This window comes from Lytechinus variegatus, chromosome 4 (assembly GCF_018143015.1).
Source record: "Lytechinus variegatus isolate NC3 chromosome 4, Lvar_3.0, whole genome shotgun sequence".
NCBI classification, from domain to species: domain Eukaryota; kingdom Metazoa; phylum Echinodermata; class Echinoidea; order Temnopleuroida; family Toxopneustidae; genus Lytechinus; species Lytechinus variegatus.
Genome location: NC_054743.1, coordinates 30,324,414 through 30,348,960, shown reverse-complemented (window position 1 = coordinate 30,348,960; position 24,547 = coordinate 30,324,414). Strand labels below are relative to the sequence as shown.

Here is a 24,547-nt window from a genome sequence, read left to right as displayed (position 1 = left end):
AGACACCCTTCTCAGCCCCCCAGACCGACAATCACGCAGCCGAAAACGGTCGAGAATTATGACGTCACACAATCGACGTGCTCATCATCTCTCTGTGCATCATGCACTGAATCACCTTACTGACCTGTTCAATATCTTCCGAATTTACCGTTTTCTTCATGTAATGTGATATTCAATTTCTGTTTTCGACAACTTCAGACCAAACGTGATTCAGAACTGTGTTCCTTTGCCCGTTTCATGAATTGTGGACTGTAAAGACCAATTTTGTCCACTGCAGTCGTCATTGTGTTGCTCCACTCCAGTCAGTGAGTGAGTGAGTCGCTGCCCAAATAATATAAGTAGAGAATCTAATCAAGAACTTGAAAATCAAAAGCAGCAATTAAGAAGTAAGATTTAATAAATACAGGACTGAATAGAATCTCACATGAAAATAAAAAGAGAAAAAAGAGCTGATAGGAATGGGGAAGGAACATAATTTAAAAAAAAAAATCCAGAACCAAAAAAAAAATCAAAGAGTTTCGAACCAGGATCCCCGCACTCATAAAAAAAACTGCGTGCGTACAGATTTGTCCACAGACCATGTTATTGTATGGACCGTGTTCATAACAATATATGAACAAAGTGCGTTCGCTGCAGTTGCCTCGCAATGCTTCGGCAATCCAAGTGCAATTCCAATCATTTCGCGATCATATATTGCCGTGTTTTTTTGTGGTTCCTGAACTTGCTACGTAATTAAATTTCATAATTTTTATTCAGTTGTGAAGACGAATGTCTATGCTTTATATTGATAATAATATCAATGTGGTGCAAGCATGATTTCTAAGTGAAAATATGCTTTGTTTATTCACGTATATTTCTTGAAAACAAATAATTTTTTCTAAGCTAAATATCGGTTACCAAAATATGTTAAATGTGCATTTCATTTTACTGTTCAAAAAATTCAAACTTTTATCTATGTAATAAGACCAATCTTGAGAGGAATAAACTATTCTAAGAGCAAAAACGCTGATTGGAAAGATCATCTTCAATGGGCTGCTGTCAGCTCAGCTGCTCGCTGCTCGTGGTGTGACGTCACTCAGCTGGAGCTCGCCAGAGGACGGACGAAGGCAGAAATATGCCATGAAAATAAGTCATTTTTGAGAGCTGATTTCTGCAAACTCTAATCACTATTTTAAAAGGTGAAGTTATATATCTCAGGCGCGGATCCAGGAGGGGGCCGAGCCGGCCCCGGCCCCCCCTATTTTTTTGACAACCTGCAGAAAACAAGTGTACTCTTTAACTTGATAGAAACTATGAAAAACAGAAAGAATAGTAAGAAACAGTATCATACCCATGATGTGTAATTTACAGCCTCGTAACGACCGGCCCGACCCCGAAAGGAAACAAGAAAAGATGAGGGGAAGAATTGGAAAATATACTTTATATCAAAATTTTCGCTCGCGCTTCGCGCTCGCATTGCCTGTGTAATGAATCCCATTCAAGAGGATTAAATGGCACTTACATATCCAATTCTGAAACCAATTTTCACACAATATTTTAGCTCGCACATCAAGCTTTCATTATTTTGTTTGATTTACACAAATTGTTTATATGTATCAAAATTTTGTCTTATTTGTGAGTTACCTATCCTCTTTGGAAATTCTTACCAAAATTTGTCAGAATGCTCCTTTATCATGTCAGTATATCAAAAAATTAAGTTCGTGCTTCGCGCTCGCATTTAATAGTTTGAGACACACAGCTTGTTCTTTATTTGAATAAAAACGCACTTAGACTGTCCAGTTTTCAGGTCGGAATATCATAATATATTGAGGTCGTGCTTCACACTCTCATTGTTTAATTGGTGATACTTGTATCCTCTTCATTAATCACTAAAAACAGTCCTAATTGGGTCCCTTTTCACGTTGTTATAGTAAAATTTCGGCTCGCGCTTCGCGCTCGCATTGTTTAGCTGGATACTTATCTTTTTTCATGATTATAAAATCTCCTCAGTATCTTCAGGTCTAAGGAAAAAAATATCAAAGAATTTGAGCTCACGCTTCGCGCTCGCATTATATATCAAGACCACATGAGATACCTTATCTTGTTTATAACAATAAAACAACATACACTTAAAACTTTAGTCTTTAATTAGGACTACCCCCAGAAAAACCAGCAAAAAAAATCAGATTATAGCGGCCAATCGAGAAAAATGTTGATGAAAATATTTTCGGCCCCCCCCCCCTATTGGCGAAAGCTGGATCCGCCCCTGCACTATGATTAGTAATACTTCCCCTTTACAATGATGACCAAAAAAAGTCATTATAAAATACTTTTGATTCTTCGGTTGTCTACTTTAAATATAAATAAATCACTCTCATTAGATACATATTGCAACATATTCAGTATAGGTTAATTCATGCTGATGCTAACTGCTAAATACAGTTTGATGTTATGTTGATATGCATGTGATTCATGATTTAATTCTGATTGTTCAATTTCTTTAACTATATGTACATTTATAGAGCTGGTCGCTCTGAATTAAATTTATGTTACATATAGATATTGAATGATTGTGTGATTATTGCAAGTGGTAACTACTTTCGTTTCAAACAACCAAATCTATTACCAGACTGGGAATTTCAGTCCCAAGATCTGACACTTACCTAGTTGCCATTTTGAAATCTACATACCATTAGTGATCTCAATTTTAAAGCAGCTATAACTTTCTTATTGCTTGTCCGATATGTTTTCAAACTCTCACCATTCTGTTTAAATTATTTGTTTCCCTTCCCAACACAACATTTTATGGCCAAGGCTGGATTCCCTTTAAAAAAAATGAAATGTATGACTAAACATCTTTAACATCCGTAACGCACCTTAAAATATGCAATCTGGCAGTTCTGTTAAGGATTTAGTATTATATAGGATAAGAGACACCTTACATACTAAGTACAGTTTTTAAAGTAGGGCTGCTAAATAAGGACCACGTTGTACTATAAAGCATAAATACATTAACTTCCGTAACGCATTAACTTCCGTAACATTTTTTCTTGAATACGCTCCAAATTTGTGCTTTACTGAATCACTCCGGATCATACAGATATAAATTATATAAGGTACCCTCCACCTAGGTACCCATAAAATCATAGCTATTCACCCTTATTAAATTATTATTACACAACTTATTTTCAACATCACTTTGAAAAGAAGGAAAATTGCCAACGAAAACAATTTCCAGAGAATTATATACGATATTTAATGCTTTTTAAAATTTTGAATGATTCATACTATAAATTTTGAATATTGGCATCTTCTTTAGAACTTAATATTTCTATTTTCCTTTGCTGTATAAGCTTTTTCAGTAATTGTTCCAAAAGTTACTACACTTCTCTGCTGAACTTTGCTGAGATTGATAGTACGATTCTAGTTCCAGAAAGTCATGGCCTTGTCTAATGCTGAAGTCGACAGAATTGGTGGGGAAAAATGGGAGAAGAAGAACAATTAAGCTTTCATGGACAAGGAAAGAGAAAGAAAAAATACTTGCAGTGACTCATGAGGAGGATTGATACATCACCTATCAAAAATGCGAGCGTGAAGCGCGAGCTAAAACTTTTGAATAGTCTCACCTGAAAACTTTACATTCTAAGCATTTTTTATGATCAGGATGTTATCTGAATAAACTATTAACGCGAGTTCAAAGTGCTAGCTGATTTTTTTTTTGTATTCTGACTGAAACCTTGACATTCTAAACACTCTTTGTTCCAATTACAAAAATGGGTATCTTAATTGATGAGATTGACTTTTTTTATATTTTAATCTGAAACAAATAATTTATGGACGTTTTAATTTGAGAACAAGATATATATATATATATACAATTAACAATTATTGCAAATGTAAAACGCGCATTTTGAGGTTTAGAACCCAAAACAAGACATTCTCTTAACTTTTTGTAATCATAAAAAAGATGGGTGTCTTGCTAAGGAAATGGAGCGCAGCGAGTGCAAAGCGCGAGCTGAAAATATGTTATTCCAATATGAAAACCAGATATTTTAAGCACGCTTTCAAATAAAGAAGATATAAATTGAATAAAATAATTTCATGCATTAAAATACAAAAGAACAAGTGGGGATTACATGTATGTACACCATCAATCAACTCTTTTAATATTCATGAAGATATGCATAGCCTAAACTGTTTCACTAAAATAATGCAAATCTTTAAAATAGCACAACTTCGTTATTCCTTGTTCGATTTTTATCATAATTGCAGTATTTTGTTTGTCTTAATATTATCTGTTTAGATCATATTTTTCAGCCTGGATGACCCCTTCAATGTGCATGAAAACCACTGAAATAATTGATATAGGCCTACTGACATGAAAAGTTTTCATTATTTTGTTTCATCGAGATACGCAATTATGCATCCTACATTCCAACAAACCGTCAGTGTTTGAAATATCCCTTTCCACATTCCAACAAACCGTCAGTGTTTGAAATATCCCTTTCCACGTTTACGTGGAAAGGGATATTTCAAACACTGACGGTTTGTTGGAATGTAGGATGCATAATTGCGTATCTCGATGAAACAAAATAATGGAAAAAAAATCTCTCGATTAGATCATATAGATTCCATAATCAATTTGTACTTACAAACGTGAATTTTTTGGCTCTTGTTTCATTCACCTTCCTTTTTATTATTCATTTCCCCATTTCCATTTGGGTTTTTATGTTGTTTTTTTCTCTCTCTCTATCTTTCTGGTTATTGGCAAGCGGCGGGATTCTTCGTAACCCAGAGAACTCCTTCTGGTTACGGGCCTGCGATTGTTATATTTCGTTTATTGCCAGAAACTTTTAAGATGAAATTCAATTCTGTGGCCCGGTTTTTCGGGCAACACTGTGAACATCAACGACAACAGAAAGTACAGTTGTCTGATTCCTGTTCTGTTTTTAACATTTTCTGGGGGGGGGGGGGGCTGGTAAAATTAAGCTGTACGTTCCACATTTATCTATTTTATTAACAAAAAGTTATACGAATACCTAAATATGGATTTCCTAAGCTAACACAATAAATATTGCTATTCGTAACGAAGATTGACAAGGGTAAATGCCATCGACATGATTTGATGCTTAATCTTTGGATTCCCAGCATTGGTCATGCATAGCTTAGGATCTCAGGTTGTGAATGAAAATTTTAAGGTTGCCTCATTCAAATTATGAACATTAAAGTGAATGAAAGATGTGCAATGATTTTTATGGTACTTTTTGTTTTGTTATTTGGTAAAATACTGCTTCTGAAAAAAAATTGAATATTTTTTCTATCTTGCAAACATTTCGGCTTCAGTTAATAAAATTGTTGATACCACACTTAAACTGAATTTTATGCACTTCTATTTCAATCATTTAAAAAGTGATATAATTGAGTAACATAAGTGGGCAATGCTAACGATTAACCTCCGTAACATTGATAAACAGTGCTTGAGTTAATCCGGTCAGTACTTCTAAATGATACAACAGCGACTTGCCCCTTTTCTGTTGCCACTCTCATACATGGTACTTTCACAATATGCATCTTTCAATAAGATTCTGTAGACTTTAGTTTTACAATTTTTTCCCCATCAATTGGTGCATTTTTCTGAGAATGACCCCAAATCGTAAATTTATTTCTGAATTCGTAGTACTTACCTAGGGCGGCAGAACGTATTTCAATTTAGGGGTGGCAAAGCCATAAAGGCCACTTTTATGTAAATGATTGCATTTTGGTTCACAAACGGATATTTTCACCACGAGATTATCGTTTGCCTGAAGTAGGAGTAGTTGGGTGTTTTGTAGTAAACAATTTAAGCAAAGCCCTTTCGAAGAGATTTCTGATGGATAAGATAAGCTTCATTTTTCCGTCAATTAAGGCGCTAATTACTGTTAAAAGGTCATCCTTGCGAGATACTGCGAGGGTAAATCGTTAACATTTTTGGATATTTCATGTTATATGACATGAAAATTACAGCAGTTTTTATTATCATGAACCCCCCCCCCAAAAAAAAAATAATAATAATGATAATAATAACAATAATAACAATAACAATAATAATATTAAAAGAAATGAAAAAAAACAAAGTGCCTTCGCAGTAGCCACTTTTTCGCTCGCGAAGCTCCTTCGCGGAAAAAATCAAGCTCAAATGTATATATTATTAATCATAAATCGTTTTAAAAAGGGCTTTGCTTAACTAATTTACTACAAAAAGAAACTACTTCACGCAGATGATAATCTCATTGTGAAGATATCCGTTTGCACCAAAATGCACGGCGGATTATAAACTATAAACATTGAGGCATATCAAAAAGGATTAGCGCAGAAACTCTCTGTTAACCTAAATCCACTCTCATATCAGAGTTCAGAGATCAGTGAAATTTTTAAGGAATACGATTTGTACGCTGAGACAATCGTCGAATAATCTAGGTTGTCATTTCACGAACCAATCATTTTTTTCCGTGAAACCAAACTTGGACATTAACATTTCAAACTCTACTTGTTCGTTAAGTGGTCGTCTCATAGTTGAATTGTATGATGAAGTAAATGAAATAAACCATAAATCCTTCGTCTTTTAAGATTTGGGAATCCCGATTTTTTTTTCTGGAATGCACTGTATAATTGAATGATAACGAATGAAGTTAAATTAATCATATGAAAATTTGTAATTGCATTTAATTGGGATCATAATAACTACTTGAAACCTACAATGATATGTAAAGCCCGCCCCCAACCCTTCTCCGAGTTTAAAATAATTTACTTTATGAAGGATTATTGTTTTGTGCAGATGTCCAAAACACAAACTAAGAAAAAAACAGGTCTATGAAAAATGATAATAAAGGATAAGCTATATTAGTCGTTGTTAACGAAAGAGGGAGAAGAATAGATCCTTGATGACGCAACAAATTTGCAACTTATTATTACAAAAAAAAAACACTTTCGAAGAAACTTTTACAAGGAGGGGGAAAGCAGGGAGTGCAATTTCTTCGATATTTCGGGGTCGCATAGTAGGAAATGTAAATATGAATCTCTAAAATAACATAACCCCTTCCTTACAAAGTGCAAATATACATTCCCACCACATTCAGGGGGAAATAAATGATAACCCACAGTGGCTTCACAAATGGTGATTCGATTCCAATGTCGGTCTTTTAACAGTGAAGAGTAGACCAAATTGCAAATGAGCAATAAGGTGTGGAGTGGTAAGATCTCCTTGTTTAGAAAAATAGACCTTCCGTACAAAATTTAGAGTGAAAAGACGTCTCACATTAAGTCCATTGGATCTTAAGCTTATTGCTGACTTTTGTTTAAAAGGTTCAAACAATGTTGCTTATCCGTTAATGTGTTATGTTCAGTCCTTACATTCAACATGTTCAAGCAAACTTCAATTTGGGGTGAACTCGCTGTAGTTATAATAGCAGCCCGGATCTTCGCGCCATTTCTTCCTCGATTACAGACATATTTCGTGTGGATTTTGACCTGGCATGTGACCTGTAGACAGAGGATAAAGAAGAAGTATGTTTCATCAAAATTAATATACTTCATTAATGGATTTTGTTCATAAACGAAAGGACAACGATTTTATTCTTTTATTTTTTTCTGTCACGTTAAGGTGTGTCTAGAGTAAGCAGACCCAGCTAGGAAAAGGTTGTGTTTCTTAGTTTAGGGTATAACTTGTTCCATAATTTTGCAATTATGTGTGGCTTGAGAAGTGGAGATCGATTTGTTTTAAATATGTCTTGTTTTTAAAAACTAAAATTCACAAACTTGACAAAATAGTAGTTGGTCAAAAGGTAACCATTCTACATTGTCTTTAGGAGTGATTTTTGAACAGGTCTTCAAGCGGAAATATAAATTGGGCAGGTCCATGGTTCAGTCCAAGGCCACGCCACCTATACCCATGTCTAAGGAATTTCACCAATTGTTCTCATTTTGGTATTGGTATTTATTTTCCATATCACAATGTTAAAAAACAATACAATGTAAATGTATGTACATAATAAAAAAAATCAAAAGTGAGATGGCTGGATATACCCACTCAGCTTTGTTAATGTAACAAAACTGTTCTTCCCTGGGGTCCAGAAAATATGTAACAACAAATATGTAACCCTGTACATAACATGACATAACAACAGTTACTGTACATGACATATAATAGAATTAAACATAAGAAATAATTGGGCTAAACAATAATGAAAAACAACAAAAAGAATACAAGAGAATACATCTATACCTTAACGCGACCCCCCCCCCCCATCCCCACCCACCCACTTGTCGCTACTATTTCTTTTAAAGGTCAGGGCAAGACTGAATTAACTGATTTAAATTTTTATAAAAAGTAAATAGGCTATTTGACAATTTTATTGTAGATGGTAGGTTATTATATTCTTGTGATCCTCTATATAAGAACGTTCTTCGACAGCATTCACTCTTGGGTTTGGGGATTTTAATATTTCCTTGCGATCGGAGGGAATACGAATGATTACAATATTGAAAAGACTCTTCTAAATAAGGTGGGGCTAAGTTATGAAGGGATTTGTATACCATTATGTTTAAATGTGATTTACGCCTTGATTTGAGAGACTGCCATCCTAGTTTTATATGAATATCATTGTTTGAAACGTGATTAAACGGATTTATTTTTAAAATGAGACGTCCGGCCCTATTTTGTAATTTTTGCAAACGTTCAGTGTGTTTTTTGCTTGCCGAATCATAAACAATATCTGCATAATCAAAAAGTGGAAGGATAATAGAATTGTAAACTATCTTAAGATTGGATTCTGATATAAAATGTCTAAGACGGGCCAGAAAGCTGACTACCTTACTAATTTTAGTGCACATTTCGTCAATGTGCAAATTCCATTTTAACTTTGGATCAAGGTACATTCCCAGATATTTAACAGTATTTCGTTGATCAATACGTTTACCAGATATAGTTACATATAAAGTATTACATTTAGATAGCATTTTCCCAGTTCCAAATAACATGCAAATGGTTTTATTAACATTAAGACTTAGTTTATTACAACATAACCAGTTATGAATTTTACGGAGATCAAAATTTATATTTTTTTCAATAATATCAACATTTCTATGAGAAAAATACAACACTGTATCATCTGCATATAAATGCAATTTGCAGTTTTTTACCTGTGTTATGAGATCATTTATGTAAATTGTAAATAAAATTGGTCCAAGTATGGAGCCCTGAGGAATTCCATAATTTATATATGATTTATTTGATATTACAGAATCTATTAAAAGTACACATCTTCCTATTGTACAAGTAACTTTCGAACCAGTGTAAGGCGTCCGTCGAAACGCCAATTCTTGAGAGTTTTCTGATAAGTATTGTAGTATCTACGGTGTCAAAAGCTTTTTTCAGGTCGATGAACACAGCACCAGTATAAAAGCCATTATCCATTTCTTTCAACCAATCATCGGTAACTTTCAATAAAGACGTTACAGTCGAATGATTTTCTCTGAAGCCCGACTGTTGGGTACAAAGTATATTATTGTTTTCTTTCATGTAAGATTTCAATTGATTAACAAGTTTCTCAAGAATTTTCGAAACAGTTGGTAAAATTGATATCGGTCTAAAATTAGAAGGGTCATCTTTGTTACAAGATTTAAATAATGGTATTACTTTAGCAGTTTTAAACTGATTAGGAAAAACACAATCTGGTAGTGACCTATTAAAGAGGTAAGTTAAAGAAGGAGATCTCTAAAATCAAAAGTGATTAATGGAAATGATATAAGCATTCTTTGTAACAATGTGTGCACTTATTTCAATAAGAAATTGTAGATATACATACCATGTGCTACCTTCAGATCCTGACATATCATCCTGTACTGATGGGTGTTGACAAGTTTGTCGAAGGCATCGTTCCACCATGTCACGAAAGCGGTGTTGTCCTTCCGGGTCATCATGCCAAACCCTCCAAGGGCACATCGGTTCGGGAAGCTTGACGGGGTTACAAGCTTCAGCTGGCTCAATAACGGTTCACCATAGCAGAAGGCAGCGTCTACCTAGGGGATGAAACAAGGGATCGATATTATGAATAATGGTTTCTCCTGCTTTCAGTGTGACTTCAAAGTGTATGAGAGTATGAGACTATTACCATACCCCCAAAAAATCGGCCTTGGAATGAATACATTAACAAATAATCGAATCAATACATAATTTTAAATGAAAAATTGTTGAAAACAATAAATTAATATATAAATAAACAAGTGATATGGATGATAATTTATATAAAACACAGTCCACAGAAGGCCTATACAGGCGCGCCGGAACACTTTCAGTTTTTTGGGGGGCAAAATCCCGAAGGGGGCACAATATTTTTGAAAGCGTAAGTTACCGAAGCGACCGAGCGGGAGAGGGTGTGGGACCCCCCACGGTAAGGACTTTGTGCAAAAATGGAGTATAAAAGTTGCGTTTCTAAGAGCATTCAAAAATAATTTTCTTGAGAATTAAAGTCTTGGAGTTCTTTTTGCTCCTTCTGTTTCCCCCTTCTGACCCAGACTGGTGTTTCTTCATGATCAGGGTCGCAGTTCCAGCAAATTACGAGCCTTATTGCAAACGAAATTGTTTCAAACCAATGTAATATATAGGCCTTTTAAAGACTCTAAGATGACAAACATGACCGTACGCAGCCGGGGGCCGCCGATCGAGAGGGCAGAATTCACAAAATTCACCAAAAGTGTGCACGAAATCCTTCAATTTTATTCTAGAAAATGCAGAAGCTCCCCCATCACCATGGGCGGAAATCCCAGGGGGGACGCGTCCCCCTACCATTTTGGAAAGGGGGGACATAATATCAAATGTCCCCCTACTATTTGTGCTCTTTTATTATGGAAAAATACATAATTCAAAATCGAAATTATACACGTGTATCCTCGAATTTCGAAATATATTAACAGATAGTTTTTGTTAAGAACTTGGTTAGGAAAAGAAAAGGCATACCGGCCCAACTATTCTCGAACTCGCATCTAGCCCTATATGCCAGCCAAAGAGTGATGACATTGATGACATCGATGGCCATTGTCAATTTCATATCTAATAAAAATGACGAAAAAAAATCGCCTCTGGATACTTATAAAATTTAGTGCATAGATGGTAGACGAGAATGTTCCATACGCAGTAAAATCATACCTTTGTTAAGCTAATTCACTTCCCTTTATTCCAAATTTACTTGGAATATAAGAATATTTTTATTGTTCGCGTACTCAGTATAAAGAATAGTTTTCATGAGTTATGATTAATCCTTCACAGTGAACTTTAACTATGTTTAATCCCCCAAAAATTGTTTTTAAACACTCTATTAACGAGACTTTTATATTCCATTTTTACACCAAATTCCTGCCGTGGGAGGGGTCATCATAGGTAGATCAAGGGGGCGAAGCGGCGGAAGGTGAGGAGAAAGATAGAACCGGGAAGAAAGTTGAATGATGGAAGGGAGGGGAATAATTGGAAAAAAACTTTCAGGTCATAGTACAGAAATAAAAAAAATCGTTCGCGCCTTTGCATAAATACACAACCATCTCTTTATTTCAAAACGTGCTTGATTTTTTTTTCACTTTTTAGATCAAAATATATATATAAAATCAAATCATTTATCTAAGAAGATACCTATCTTTTTCATTATTTGTAGGTTTAGATATTAACAAAAATAGCTTGCCATTCGGTTTTAGTCTGAAAGTGCCTTCATCGTTTACTTTGTCCTTAATATTTTTTCATTTTTCTACTTTTAGGGGGGGGGCGCATTGGGGGGGGGGCAAAATCTCGTTTTGCCCCCCAAAAATTTTATTTGGGGGGGGGGCAAGTGCCCCCCTGCCCCCCCCCCCCCGCTTCCGGCGCCCTTGGGCCTATATGCTGATTATGTCTTAATGCAACGGTATGACATAAAATGCACTTGAAAATTGCTGCACCGCGCTTTTTTGTTCGATCGTGAGCACACTGCCAGACACAAGCCATCTAAGTGAAATTATGGCCTAGATTTTTTTAGATAAATAAATAATACATAAATTAAGAATTAAAATGAATAAAAATAAATAAATAAACTCAATCAGCTTTTAAAATTTGAAGGTTTGTATATTGTGATCACTTTAGAAGTATTAAGTTAGGTAAAACTGAAATGTAGGAGAATGAATAGAATTTAGACTCAACAAAAATAGACAGAAGAATCAAATAAAGTTCTCGAATGAGCGATTCGGATTGTTTATAGGTAATCTAATTTTCGGTATTAAAAATGTGATGGATGAGTCCATCTTCACTAACAATTAAAATTTTCTCCGATATTTGTTTTCATACTCTACAAGTCTCTATACAATTCAACGAAATTCATTTCATTATGATATTCTTATTTTCAAATCCAAAGACTGATACAGCGTAGATACGATTATGACATTTGGCATACTAACATCTCTATTGATGACGGCTGCTACCAGCTCTTCAAGCGTCTGATAGTAGATTATCTGATTGGCTGATGCAGACAGCTTGGAACCCTATGGATGAAGGAAGCAAAAAGGATGTGCAGCTTTGTAGGTTATGCGATGCCTGTCATAGTATGGGTTATCATTTGGATAATAAGAAAAGAAAAATGACTATAATATCAATGGACGGCGTTGTATATCTGTAATTCCACAACACGATAGATTTACAGGCTGATCAGTGAGTGAGACATGTCTCGTCTTGGTCGATTGGGGGCATTCAGTACACGGAAATAAACGCATTCAGTCGATTCGAAAATAATTCACGCGCACACATTGATTCCAATAATGCATCACATGTTCATGTTTAGAGAAAATGCCTTCCCCAAAGACTCAAGTTCTTTATCGGTAAACAATTAGATCAGGACCTTTATAGGCCGCTTTCAAGGGTTTCGACTACTAGATAATGGCAATGGATCTGTAAAGCACTCATACACTGCATTCCCTCAGCACACCCTCACACACAAAAAACACACCCTCATACGCTCAGGCACATACTCTTACCGATAACCCCCATCCCACACTCGTATTTATCTTAGCCTTATGCATCCACCCCCACCTCCAAACAATACACACACCGTCCTATTGAACCAATTATACAGGCGCGTAGCCAGGGGGCGGTGGGGGCGGTCGCCCCCCCCAAAAAAAAAGTCCCCAAAAAGAAAAAAAGAAGGGAAAAAAGAGAGGAGAAAAGGAAAAGGGAAGGGAGGAAAGGGAAGAAAGGTAGCTTTGTTTTTTTTCTTTTTATTCTTTATTTTTTTCTCAAAAGAGAAACTCCTTCACTCTTCTTGCTCTAAATTCATATATGAATTTTGCTTCCGCGCTGCGCGCGGTTAAATGACAATATTGAAGTTCTCCATTGTTCCCCCACCTTTTCTCTAACCCTGTTTTTCCACCTCAGCTATGTGCTTCTTGCCAGTTAAAGTTAAAATTGTATACATTAGGGCATGAATTTGAGTAAAGTTAGGCCGAAGTAAATATATGAAGTTATCTTTTTTTTCAATTGATCGCGCAACTTCTGGTCTGGTCGGCTCCGAGCGGGTAAAATCTTTATATCAGTTTCTGCCGTCACCTCCATAAAGTCAGCTTCTCCCGCTTTTCAGCTCATTACTATAAACAACCATAATTTGGGGGCAAACAGATTCCTAAGTTAAAAAGAGGAAGGTATGGAATTCGTGTCGTATTAAATAAAAAAAGTACAATATTTTTTTAATCAAATTGTATTAAACTTCATGTCATTTCCCTGTATACATTCATCTCCTGTCCTGTTTTGCGCCCTCAGTTTGAAATTTTGAATGACACTTAAGTTTCTTTATATTCAAAATGAAGCGCTTCAGGATAAGTCAAAAAAAAAATCATCCTTTATTATATAGATAGATAATTTCAATAAATCACAGAAGTTTCAACTTTATGCGCACTATTTTCCTTGTAATGAAGTTCAATAATCTTAGAAAATCAATTGAATTAGAGACGATTGGGTATTAGAGATATCTACATTTGATGAAACGTCCGCCCTTTGAAATTTCAGAGTTTCATTGATTTGCAAGAAAAATTGATAAAACACTTTAGCTTCGGCGCTTCGCGCGGAGTTATTATCATTTTAATTTCCTCCATTGTATACCTCTTTTGTGCGTTCACAATCACTTTTGAAAACAAGGTTCAAAATCGCAATATAGTCAACCGAATTGGAGGTACTAGAGACAAGAGAAACGGCTCCTTTTCATTTCAAGGAGGGGGAAACTCCCCCACCCTGCACCCACCCCCTAGGGAGCGCGCTTCGCGTGCATTTACTGCCCCCTCCAAAATGAAATCCTGGCTACGCGGTTGCAATTATATACACACACCCACATACAAAATTTGATGATGGAAGTGAAGGACTTTTTTTAATATCGCAAGCTCCTTGAATATCGTTAGTATTTTTCTGTCCACAACCGAGGACATTTCTGTGAGAAGAAGAAACCTAATTAAATGGTTAACCAAGAAATTTTCTTATATAAGCACCGGACATATAGTGAATTCAGGACACTATTACAAAACTCCAAAGTTATTATGTTAAAGAATATAAGTTGGAAACGATTTAAATGATATATGAACCGAAGCAGGCCTCGATTCGCTGTCTGTTCTCATTTTAATTGGGAAGCTCCATAGTAGACTTGTTAACTGCAAAAAAAGGGGTGAACGCTGCATTTTTTAGTACAAATGTCCCACTTGGCACAAATGTTCCTTGAGTCAAAAGAAAAAGATTCATCCAAAGAGACACGCTGTATCTATGCAAATAAGCAAGTAATTTGCATAAATTTGCATATTATGTCGATATGTAAAAACAAGTAATTCAGAATATATATTTCACCAGAACTGCCCTAAAATTGGAAATAAAGACTTAGGGTAAGACAGGGAAGAAAATTGTCATAAAAAAATTGGGATATCCTTGTTTATTATTACCTAATTTACATAAATTATGCTAATTATAATTTAAAACAGAGTATTTTTTTCAAGAATCCTGAACTGTTTTACAAATAACAGCAATTAATACAAAATGTCAACATTCTACATGAAAGAGAATATATTAGCGAAAACATCGATATGCTTCATGACAGTATTAGTGTCTTAATTTTCTTAGAAAGAGGGCAAATATGTCAAAATGTATGACGTGATATTGCGCTAAAACGAGACCAAAACAACCTCTATGTCACAGTCACACTCACGAATCGGACAATAAAGCGATCAATGGTATGTCATTCGAGATAACACAATCTCAACACAATAGCTTCCATCAGCTTCTCGTATCGCTTTTGTTGGTGTGTCTGCCACACCGTAATCTATGCTATATACGGGCAAAATGCATTTCGGTATCGGTAAAACACTATTAATTTTGTTTTATTTGTTTCTCTTTGAAAATTTACAGGAGACATTGCTTTGCAGGTTACTGCTTAAATGAAGCTCTGGCACATGAATCATGACGAATGTACCCCACCTCAATCCATACTTTAACTTTGTTCAAATATCTGAATATATGTCTTTTGGAGACCCCGAAGTGGCAAAAGTGCATTCCCCCGCGGCATTCCCGCTACATTACAAAACCAGTTTGACTTGTATTATCGACTTGGAAAAAACAGATGTATGAGACATCAGTTAACATGTTTCCTGAAGATGTTAACTTTTATTTTGTTTATTTAAGCCTACGTCCACGGTAGCCCTCTGAATTTACTCCATCCCCTCTCTGTATTTCGACACTAAATAAAAAAAAAAAAGAAAAAAAAAAGGTTCAATGTAAAATTTTGGTCTCAAGAAATTTAACAAGCTTCAGTCCCCTCTTCCCAGTGCCAAGGCCTCCTCTATATAATGTAGATACTGCCTTTAATAAGTGCCCTTTTCCAGATGAGGGCTTCTTTAGACGATATTCTAAATATATATTGTCAAAACAAAATAAACGGTTTTGGCAACTTCGACAGGCCACCGTCACGTACACGAACTTATTTTATGAGATGTAAAACAATGCCTTCTATGTTTTTTTTTCAAGAGGAGAACCCAAAGGGCTTATTTCGAAAGGGTGGGTGCTGTCGCGTTAGGGTGCGTCAACGCGAACGCGAAGATTCGTCCAAAGCCCCCCTGTTACACCCACAAATGTAATAATCGCCCACAAATGTAATAACGCCCACAAATGTAATAACACTTTACCCACAAATGTAATAACGCCCACAAATGTAATAACACTTTACCCACAAATGTAATAATTTTTGATCGCCCACAAATGTAATAACACTTTACCCACAAATGTAATAACGCCCACAAATGTAATAACACTTTACCCACAAATGTAATAATGACTTTACCCACAAATATAGTAATGCGTTCAAAGAGCACAAAAGTTCAAAGTCTCTTTCCAGACCCGGTTTTTCAAAATTATAATATACGTCCAAAGTATTTTTACCAGACCCGGTTGTTTCAAAATTATAATATACGTCCAAAGTCTTTTTTCCAGACCCGGTTAATTCAAAAAATTATAATGCAAGTCCAAAGTCTTTTATTCAGACCCGGTCGTTTCAAAAGTTATAATATACGTCGGTGAGGGGTAAAGACAACACTCTAAGCCCAAGCATTTTAAGTGGGTTTAATTTTGAAGATTGCTCTCAGCTGTCATTTTTTTTCAATATTTCTTTATCTTTTAAATAACCGGGTCCAGACGAAAGACTAAGCATAATCCTCGTGTTATTCCACAAGAATAAGAATATGAGTCTTTTGTTTTTAGGATTGTTTAATCATTTTTAAATCACCGGGTCTGGAATAAAGACAACGCTCTAAACATGTGCTTTTCTACATGCATGGTCTTAATTTGGAGGATTGTTGGTTCTTAGATTCGTTGTTGGGGGTTGAGTTTTATTGATTTTTTATTCCTGAAATAATTGTGTCTGGAGGAAAGTCGATCTTCGACAATCGGTCTTCATGTTGTTCCACAGTAATTAGATTATTGGGTATTCGTTTTAGAATATTTGTAAAAATTATTTTATTTTTCAAATAGTAACCAAGTCTGGAGAAAGGATGTCTGCTTTACCAACGCGTTAGTAGGGGTAGTAGTATTATCTAAAAAAAGACATATTTTTACTGGGTGAAACTTTGGAAATTTGGTCTTAGATTTGAAGTTTTTCAGTTACTTTTTTTAATAGCCGGGTCTGGAGGAAAGAGTACGTTTTAAAACTCGTGTTATTCCACGAGAATAAGAATATAAGGTCTTATGTTAGATTTTTTTCGTAACTGTTTTAGGTCTGGAATAAAGACAACACTCTAAACCTCTTTTAAAACAGGTTCTTAGGTTGAAGGTTTGTTTGGTCTTAGACTTTGATTTTTTTTAATTCTTACTATTAGCGTTTTTTTTTTGAAGAAAAAAAAAATGGTCGGGCTGAAAGACTACGCTATATCCAGCATTAATAAGATTATGGGGTCTTTATACTGTTTTTAAACTGTTATTCATAATGTTTAAATAACAGATAACCGGGTCTGGAGAAAAGACTACGCTTGATTCTCAATTTACTTTTAGTGCATATATTCACAATATACACCGTATAAGTTGAAACAACAACAAAGACATTAATTCCACCAGTTTTAATCAACTGGGTCTGGAGAAAAGACTAAGCTCGATTTCCATTTTTTCCTCAGGAATATCATTATCGATCTTAGTTTGGACTTATATTATAAATTTTGAAATAACTGGGTCTGGAAAAAGACTTTGGACTTATATCACAATTTTTGAAACAACCGGGTCTGGAAAAAAAGACTTTGAACTTTTATTATATTTTTTTAAACAACCGGGTCTGGAAAAAAGACTTTGGATTTATATCATAATTTTTTAAACAACCGGGTCTGGAAAAAAGACTTTGGACTTGTACTTTGATGTTTTATTAACCCGGTCTGAAAAAAAGACTGCACTTTTGTGCTATATGAACGCATTACTATAGGATTTTAGTTTAGAACGGATTCGCCAAAGATCCCTTCAAATTTATTACATTTGTGGGTAAAGTCATTATTACATTTGTGGGCGATCAAAAATTATTACATTTGTGGGTAAAGTGTTATTACATTTGTGGGCGTTATTACATTTGTGGGCGTTATTACATTTGTGGGCGTTATTACATTTGTGGGTGCAACACCCCCCCCCCCCCGGCTTGGCCGAAAGGGTGCGCTTGGAGCGTTACGTCACGTCGCGTTCACTGGAACGCATCCATTCGTCCAAAGCCCCCCCCGGAAGTGCCGAAAGGGTGCGTTTTATTTTTTTTTAATAATAATAATAATAATAGTAATAATAATACTAACAATGATAATAATAATAATTACAATAATAATAATAATAGTAATGGAAATATTAATAATAATTATAATAATAATTACAATAATAGGAAAAAGAAGCAGAAGGAGGAGGAGAAGGAGAATAAGATAATGATGATGAAGAACAACAACAATTACAAGAAAAATAATATCACCAACAACAATGATTAATAATGATAGTAAAAAATAATTATAATATGAAGGAGACGAAGAAGAAAAAGTAGTAGTAGTAGAAGAAAATGATGTAGAAGAAAAAGAAGGAGTATACATTGTACGATAATGATGAAGAACAACAATAACAAAAAAATATCACAGACAACGATAATTATAAAAATACAAATTTAGTAATAATTATAATGATAGTAATTATAATAATATGAAGGAGAGGAAGAGGGATGCAGAGGAAGAAGAAAAAAGAAGAAAAGGCAAACGCCAAGCGTTGTCTCGCCTGCATATTGCAGTCATGAAGAGAATGTCACATGTCAAAACTATGCTATATGACTTCCGAGGCTGTCAGCAGTTTAGGGGGGTGAATTGTGGTTCTGACAGTTTACATATGCAATAATGCTATAGGCCTACTTTATCCCTAGGAAATGAGATAACACTAAGAATGCTGTTAATACTATGAAGCTACATGGATAATGATTTCCATGGAAGTAAGGAAATGAATGTTAGTGAAAAAGAATGTAATTCATAATAATGTGAGTGAAAACTTTGACAGCTTTTCTATTGTACCTTTGGCAAATTTGTGTGAATATCATAAATGGTGCCAAGAACTATAGCTCATTAAATAAATAACAACAACAGCTTTTAAATATACAAGTAAAATACAAAATCTGGTTCAAGTATAGAGAGTACTGAGTTCTTAAGTAAAATGTTCATTGACCTTTGACCTTAATCAAATTCAACTCATATTCGAACTTGACCTGTGCTTTCACGAGATGGACCTCTGGTATGAATTTGGTGATCCCACCTCGAAGCTGTAGAAAGTTACTGGGTGTACAACATACTGATAGCACAGTGCCAGTCATGGTAAGTTCATTGACCTTTAACCTTATTCAAATTCAACTCATATTCGAACTTGACCTGTGCTTTCACGAGATGGACCTCTGGTATGAATTTGGTGATCCCACCTCGAAGCTGTAGAAAGTTATTGGGTGTACAACACAATTGTTGACGACGCCGCCGACACCGGAAATAGTGATACCTATGTCTCGCTCCGCTATGCAGGCGAGACAAAAAACCGAAGGAATTATTGTCACTGCAGCAGTGTGCAGTGAGTTCTATGCAATTTTAATGCTGTAAATATTTTTGATATATATGTTTAAATTCATATTCCACTAGATTTCTCATTTTGCACTCTGGCATTTTCTTAATCTCTTTCTACATGAAATCCCATAGGGTAGGTTATGTACTAAAGTATAGGTACAGAAAGCTAATTCAATAGAGCAAACCTTACGTCCACCCTTTATTGTTATAATTTGTATAGGAATGGTCAAGTTCATTGTTTTGTTCTGTGTAGAGCGCTGGGTAGTACCAGCTTCCTTGTAACTTTTAATTAGACTGTCTAATAAGCAGTCTGGCTTGACCATAAGTTCAGAACCTTTAAATAGAGATGCAAAAAGCCAAGAAACTTCAGTTCATAGTAAAGACACAGAAGAGAGAACTCCAGTTAACGTCAAGATATTTCTCGTATTGATTGCAACCAAGTGTACTTGTCTTATAGCCTCCAATTGTATTTTACCTCGGATTTTGGACCGTGGGATGACGGAATAAAGTTCCACATAAGCCACACTAAAGTCTGTGAATACATTTCTTTTGGAGTGAGAGTATTTAGCCGAAACTCCGTCCGTTTATCGAGGATAAAGGGCGGCAGCCACAATAAAATACAACTGCTGTAGACATTTATGCTTCGTAAGGCATGAGTGAGCGAGAAACATCGGTGAGGATGACGTCACTGAAAGGAGCAACCAGGGATGAGGACCTGCATAGCCAAGTAAGTGGTAGCAGTAGCAGGAGGAGCAGACTGAGCAGGAGATCGAGTAGATCATCAAAAAGTGAACTTTCTGCCCGTAAAGCCTCACTGGAAGCTAAAAAGGAAAATGAAAGTAAAATGCTAATGTTGCTAAAAGAGGACAAAGAAGCTAAACAGGCCTTTCATCAAAATAGAAAGGCTGTTCTTAAAAAAAAAATGAAGACTCTTGAGCTTGAACAAGAAGATATGGAAAACGCCTATCTTAGTGAGCAGAAAGTGATTGCTGCTCAAAAGTCTATAGTTGCTGCAGACATAGAAATCTCAGAACTGGCTATATTGGAAGAATGCTGCGATGATGATAGTGAAACTGATGATGAGGTTTCTATTAAAGGACTGACACGGGAGAAAAGGAGCGAAAGGATGGAGAGATTCTTTGGCTCACAAGAGGAAGTCACAGTGAAAAATATCAAACCTGAGTCTCCCGTGGTCAATACTCCACCAGTTAGTAGCCCAGCAGTGCAAGCCAGACAGGATACAGCTGCATCATCTCTAGAAGATTGCCTGCAACAGCTGGCTCGTTTTGTAGCAGGACAAAATGCAGCTAGTAACCAACTAGCCGTATTCAGCCAACTCCCTAAGATCGACGTACCAATCTTCTCTGGTGATCCTCTGCAGTACACGCTATGGAAAAATGCCTTTGACTGTACAGTGGATTCAAAGCCAATTGGCGAGCAGTACAAATTGAATTATTTGAATGCATATGTCAGTGGCAAGGCTAAGGAGATAGTAGAGCATCATCTTTTGATAGGAGGGAGTAATGCATACCAAGAGGCTTTGAAGCAGCTAGAAGACAGATTTGGTGACCCCAATACGATAAGCGTCTCGTACACCAAGAAACTGACTTCTTGGCCGAAGATATCAAGCCACGATGCCAGTGGACTGAGGGACTTCGCAGATTTTCTTCAGAAAGTTGTGGCAGCCAAGAGGAGAGTCCGCAACTTGGGAATTCTGGATTACCCTCAAGAAAATGTAAAGCTTGTGGAGAAGTTACCAGGCTATTTGGAAGGAAAGTGGCGTGATGAAATCGACAGATGGCGTTCTCATAAAGGCCCACAAAGCTTCCCTTCTTTCACAGAATTTGCCGAGTTTGTTATGAGAGCTGCAAGCAAGGCAAACATCCCTGAGATGGAGCCATTGTCCAAGGAGTCAAAGCCGAACTTCAAAGCGAATCAAAGGAGTATGAAAGCAAGGACCTTTGTAACAAACGGACAAGATAATGAACCAAGCAAGCTGTCCAAGGTATCGCATAGGCATGGCCTTTTCTCAATGTGCCCCTTTTGCGAGAGAGATCATCACATTGAAGATTGTGATGATTTCGCAAAAAACTCTATACATGTGAAAAAGGCTTTCTTCAGGAAGAAAATGATATGTCTTGGGTGTGGAGGAACAGACGATCACTTTGTCAGAAATTGTCAGGAGAGAAAGTCATGCAAATTATGTGGGAAAATGCATCTCACCTGCCTCCACTACGACCAAAACAAACCAGACACAGCTGAACTGCAGGAAGGAACATCGCATTGCACATCTGTATGTCCGACGCCTGACCAGGAAGGGAGGGATCACAGTATGATCGTTCCTGTTTGGGTAAGGCATGTGGATCGACCATCAGAGGAGACACTAGAATATGCCATTCTTGATGACCAGTCAAACGTGAGTTTTGTCTCCAAACGCCTCTGCAAGAAGCTAGATGTTAAAGGAGAGAAAACGAATCTTCTCCTTACAACAATGCACCAGAGGCCTCAGGGAAGATAGAAAGTGAGAGGATTAAAGGTCTTGAGGTACTGGACTTCAACAAGGAGAATGTAATCCAGCTTCCAACCACTTTGTCAAGGGATTCGTTACCTGCATCCCGCTCCCAGATCCCTAAGCCAGAGGTAGTCAAGCAGTGGGACCATCTAAACAGCGTAGCAAGTAACATGATGCCATACAGGAAAGATGTAGAAGTATCGTTACTTATCGGTAATGATTGTACAAGAGCAATTAGACCACGTGAAATCATAAGTGGGAATGAAGATGACCCATATGCCCAGAGATCATTGCTTGGATGGGGAGTAGTTGGGAGAGTGCGTAAAACTCCTGGAGAACTCAAGTCTGCAACTTGTAACAAAATCTCAGTCAACTCATGCCCCAACTCTAGTTTCCAGACCAAGGTTAAGACAAATATCGGCCCTGAAAAGATCATTCAAGCATTCGAAGTCGACTTCAAAGAGGAGAAGGAAGGTCGTCCATCACTATCGGTACACGATGTGAGGTCTCCTGATATCTTGGAGAAGGGAATAACAAGGAGTCAAGATGGGAATTACGAAATGCCTGTACCCTTCAAGTCAGATCAAGTCCAAGTGCCTGATAATCGTCCTCTTGCTGTTAAGAGATGGAATCAACTGAATATTCCCCATCTTTCTCACATAGGGGGAGTATGGGAAAGACAAATTGCTACTGTTCGTCGTGCTCTAGAGCCCCTTCTAATCAGCTCAGGAAACGACGAGTCTTTCAGAACATTCTTAAAAGAGGTTGAATCAGTAGTCAACTCTAGACCTCTTTTGACGACAAACCTTTGTTCTCCAGATGCTCCTGAGCCTCTAGCACCAAATCATCTGTTGACTATGAAACCTAAAATCGTGCTACCACCTCCTGGAAAGTTCCAAACGGCAGATTCCTATTGTCGCAAATGGTGGAGACGAGTTCAGCATCTCTCCAATGAATTCTGGCTGAGATGGAGAAAAGAGTTCTTGGCTGAACTCCAAACCAGACAGAAGTGGGTTACACCAAAGCGAAGCGTCAGGGCAGGAGATGTGGTCATCGTCAAAGAAGGAGAATTTCGAGGTAATTGGCCCCTTGGTCGAGTAGAGAAAGTCCTTCCTAGCAAAGATGGTCACGTACGCAAAGTCCAACTGATGATGGCAAACAAGTGTTTAGACGAAGATGGACGAAGGAAAGGTCAGCCAACTATCCTTGACAGACCGATACATAAGCTGGTGGTGCTAATTCCTACTGAAGAAACATCACAAGGAAGGATGCAATCGGAAGACCAGAGGATTCCCGATCAAGGAGCCAGCCAAGAAGAAAATAAGAAGTGATGTCTTATTGTAAATGTTTAATTTCTCTTTCTCTGAATCTGTCAAACTCTTTCCCTAGTATCCTGATTCTCTCTTCTTCTTCTCCCTCAGCCTTTTCACTCTCTCTCTCTCTCTTTCTCTATCAGCATTCTCTTTCCTATATTTTTCTTGCAATCATTATGTATAGAGTGATTTTTGGAATGTTTAAATTACTTGAGGTGTAATTTGTAACAGTAAGATCACTGAGTAATATTGATTTAGATTGAAATTCATTTCATTACATTGGTATCATTAACATGTTCAAAGCTCTATGGTCAATGTATTTGATGTGCTTGACATAATATATATGTACTAAGTAGTACATTTCGACACTTGAATCTAGTATTGTTATGCTAAGATTATCACATAATCAGGTGATTGAGCTATTTACATTTGTTTTAGTTTTACAGATAAATTACACAATGGGATCGGAATATCATGATTCCTATTTTGGGTTGTTGTTCTTACATTACTGTTTATACTGTAGCGAGTACCGGTATTTAAATATTTGAGTCTATAATAATTTGAAATATTGGTATTCTGAATCAATTTCTTATGTACTATTTAGGTAACTGACAGCAGGATCAGTTAAAGGAGCCATGTCACTGCAGCAGTGTGCAGTGAGTTCTATGCAATTTTAATGCTGTAAATATTTTTGATATATATGTTTAAATTCATATTCCACTAGATTTCTCATTTTGCACTCTGGCATTTTCTTAATCTCTTTCTACATGAAATCCCATAGGGAAGGTTATGTACTAAAGTATAGGTACAGAAAGCTAATTCAATAGAGCAAACCTTACGTCCACCCTTTATTGTTATAATTTGTATAGGAATGGTCAAGTTCATTGTTTTGTTCTGTGTAGAGCGCTGGGTAGTACCAGCTTCCTTGTAACTTTTAATTAGACTGTCTAATAAGCAGTCTGGCTTGACCATAAGTTCAGAACCTTTAAATAGAGATGCAAAAAGCCAAGAAACTTCAGTTCATAGTAAAGACACAGAAGAGAGAACTCCAGTTAACGTCAAGATATTTCTCGTATTGATTGCAACCAAGTGTACTTGTCTTATAGCCTCCAATTGTATTTTACCTCGGATTTTG

The 24,547-nt window shown here is 36.3% G+C and overlaps 1 protein-coding gene across 1 annotated transcript in view; it reads right to left on the bottom strand.

Annotated features, from left to right (window-relative positions):
- Positions 1-7,456: 7,456 nt before the first annotated feature.
- Positions 7,457-24,547, bottom strand: part of LOC121412938 (arginine-binding periplasmic protein-like) — a 44,458-nt gene continuing 27,367 nt past the window's right edge. The window contains exons 6-8 of the mRNA XM_041605701.1: positions 12,430-12,513; positions 9,822-10,035; positions 7,457-7,497 (exon numbers count right to left, since the gene is read on the bottom strand). Coding sequence (XP_041461635.1) covers positions 7,457-7,497; positions 9,822-10,035; positions 12,430-12,513 — 339 coding nt within the window. The remainder of the gene's footprint in view (positions 7,498-9,821; positions 10,036-12,429; positions 12,514-24,547) is intronic.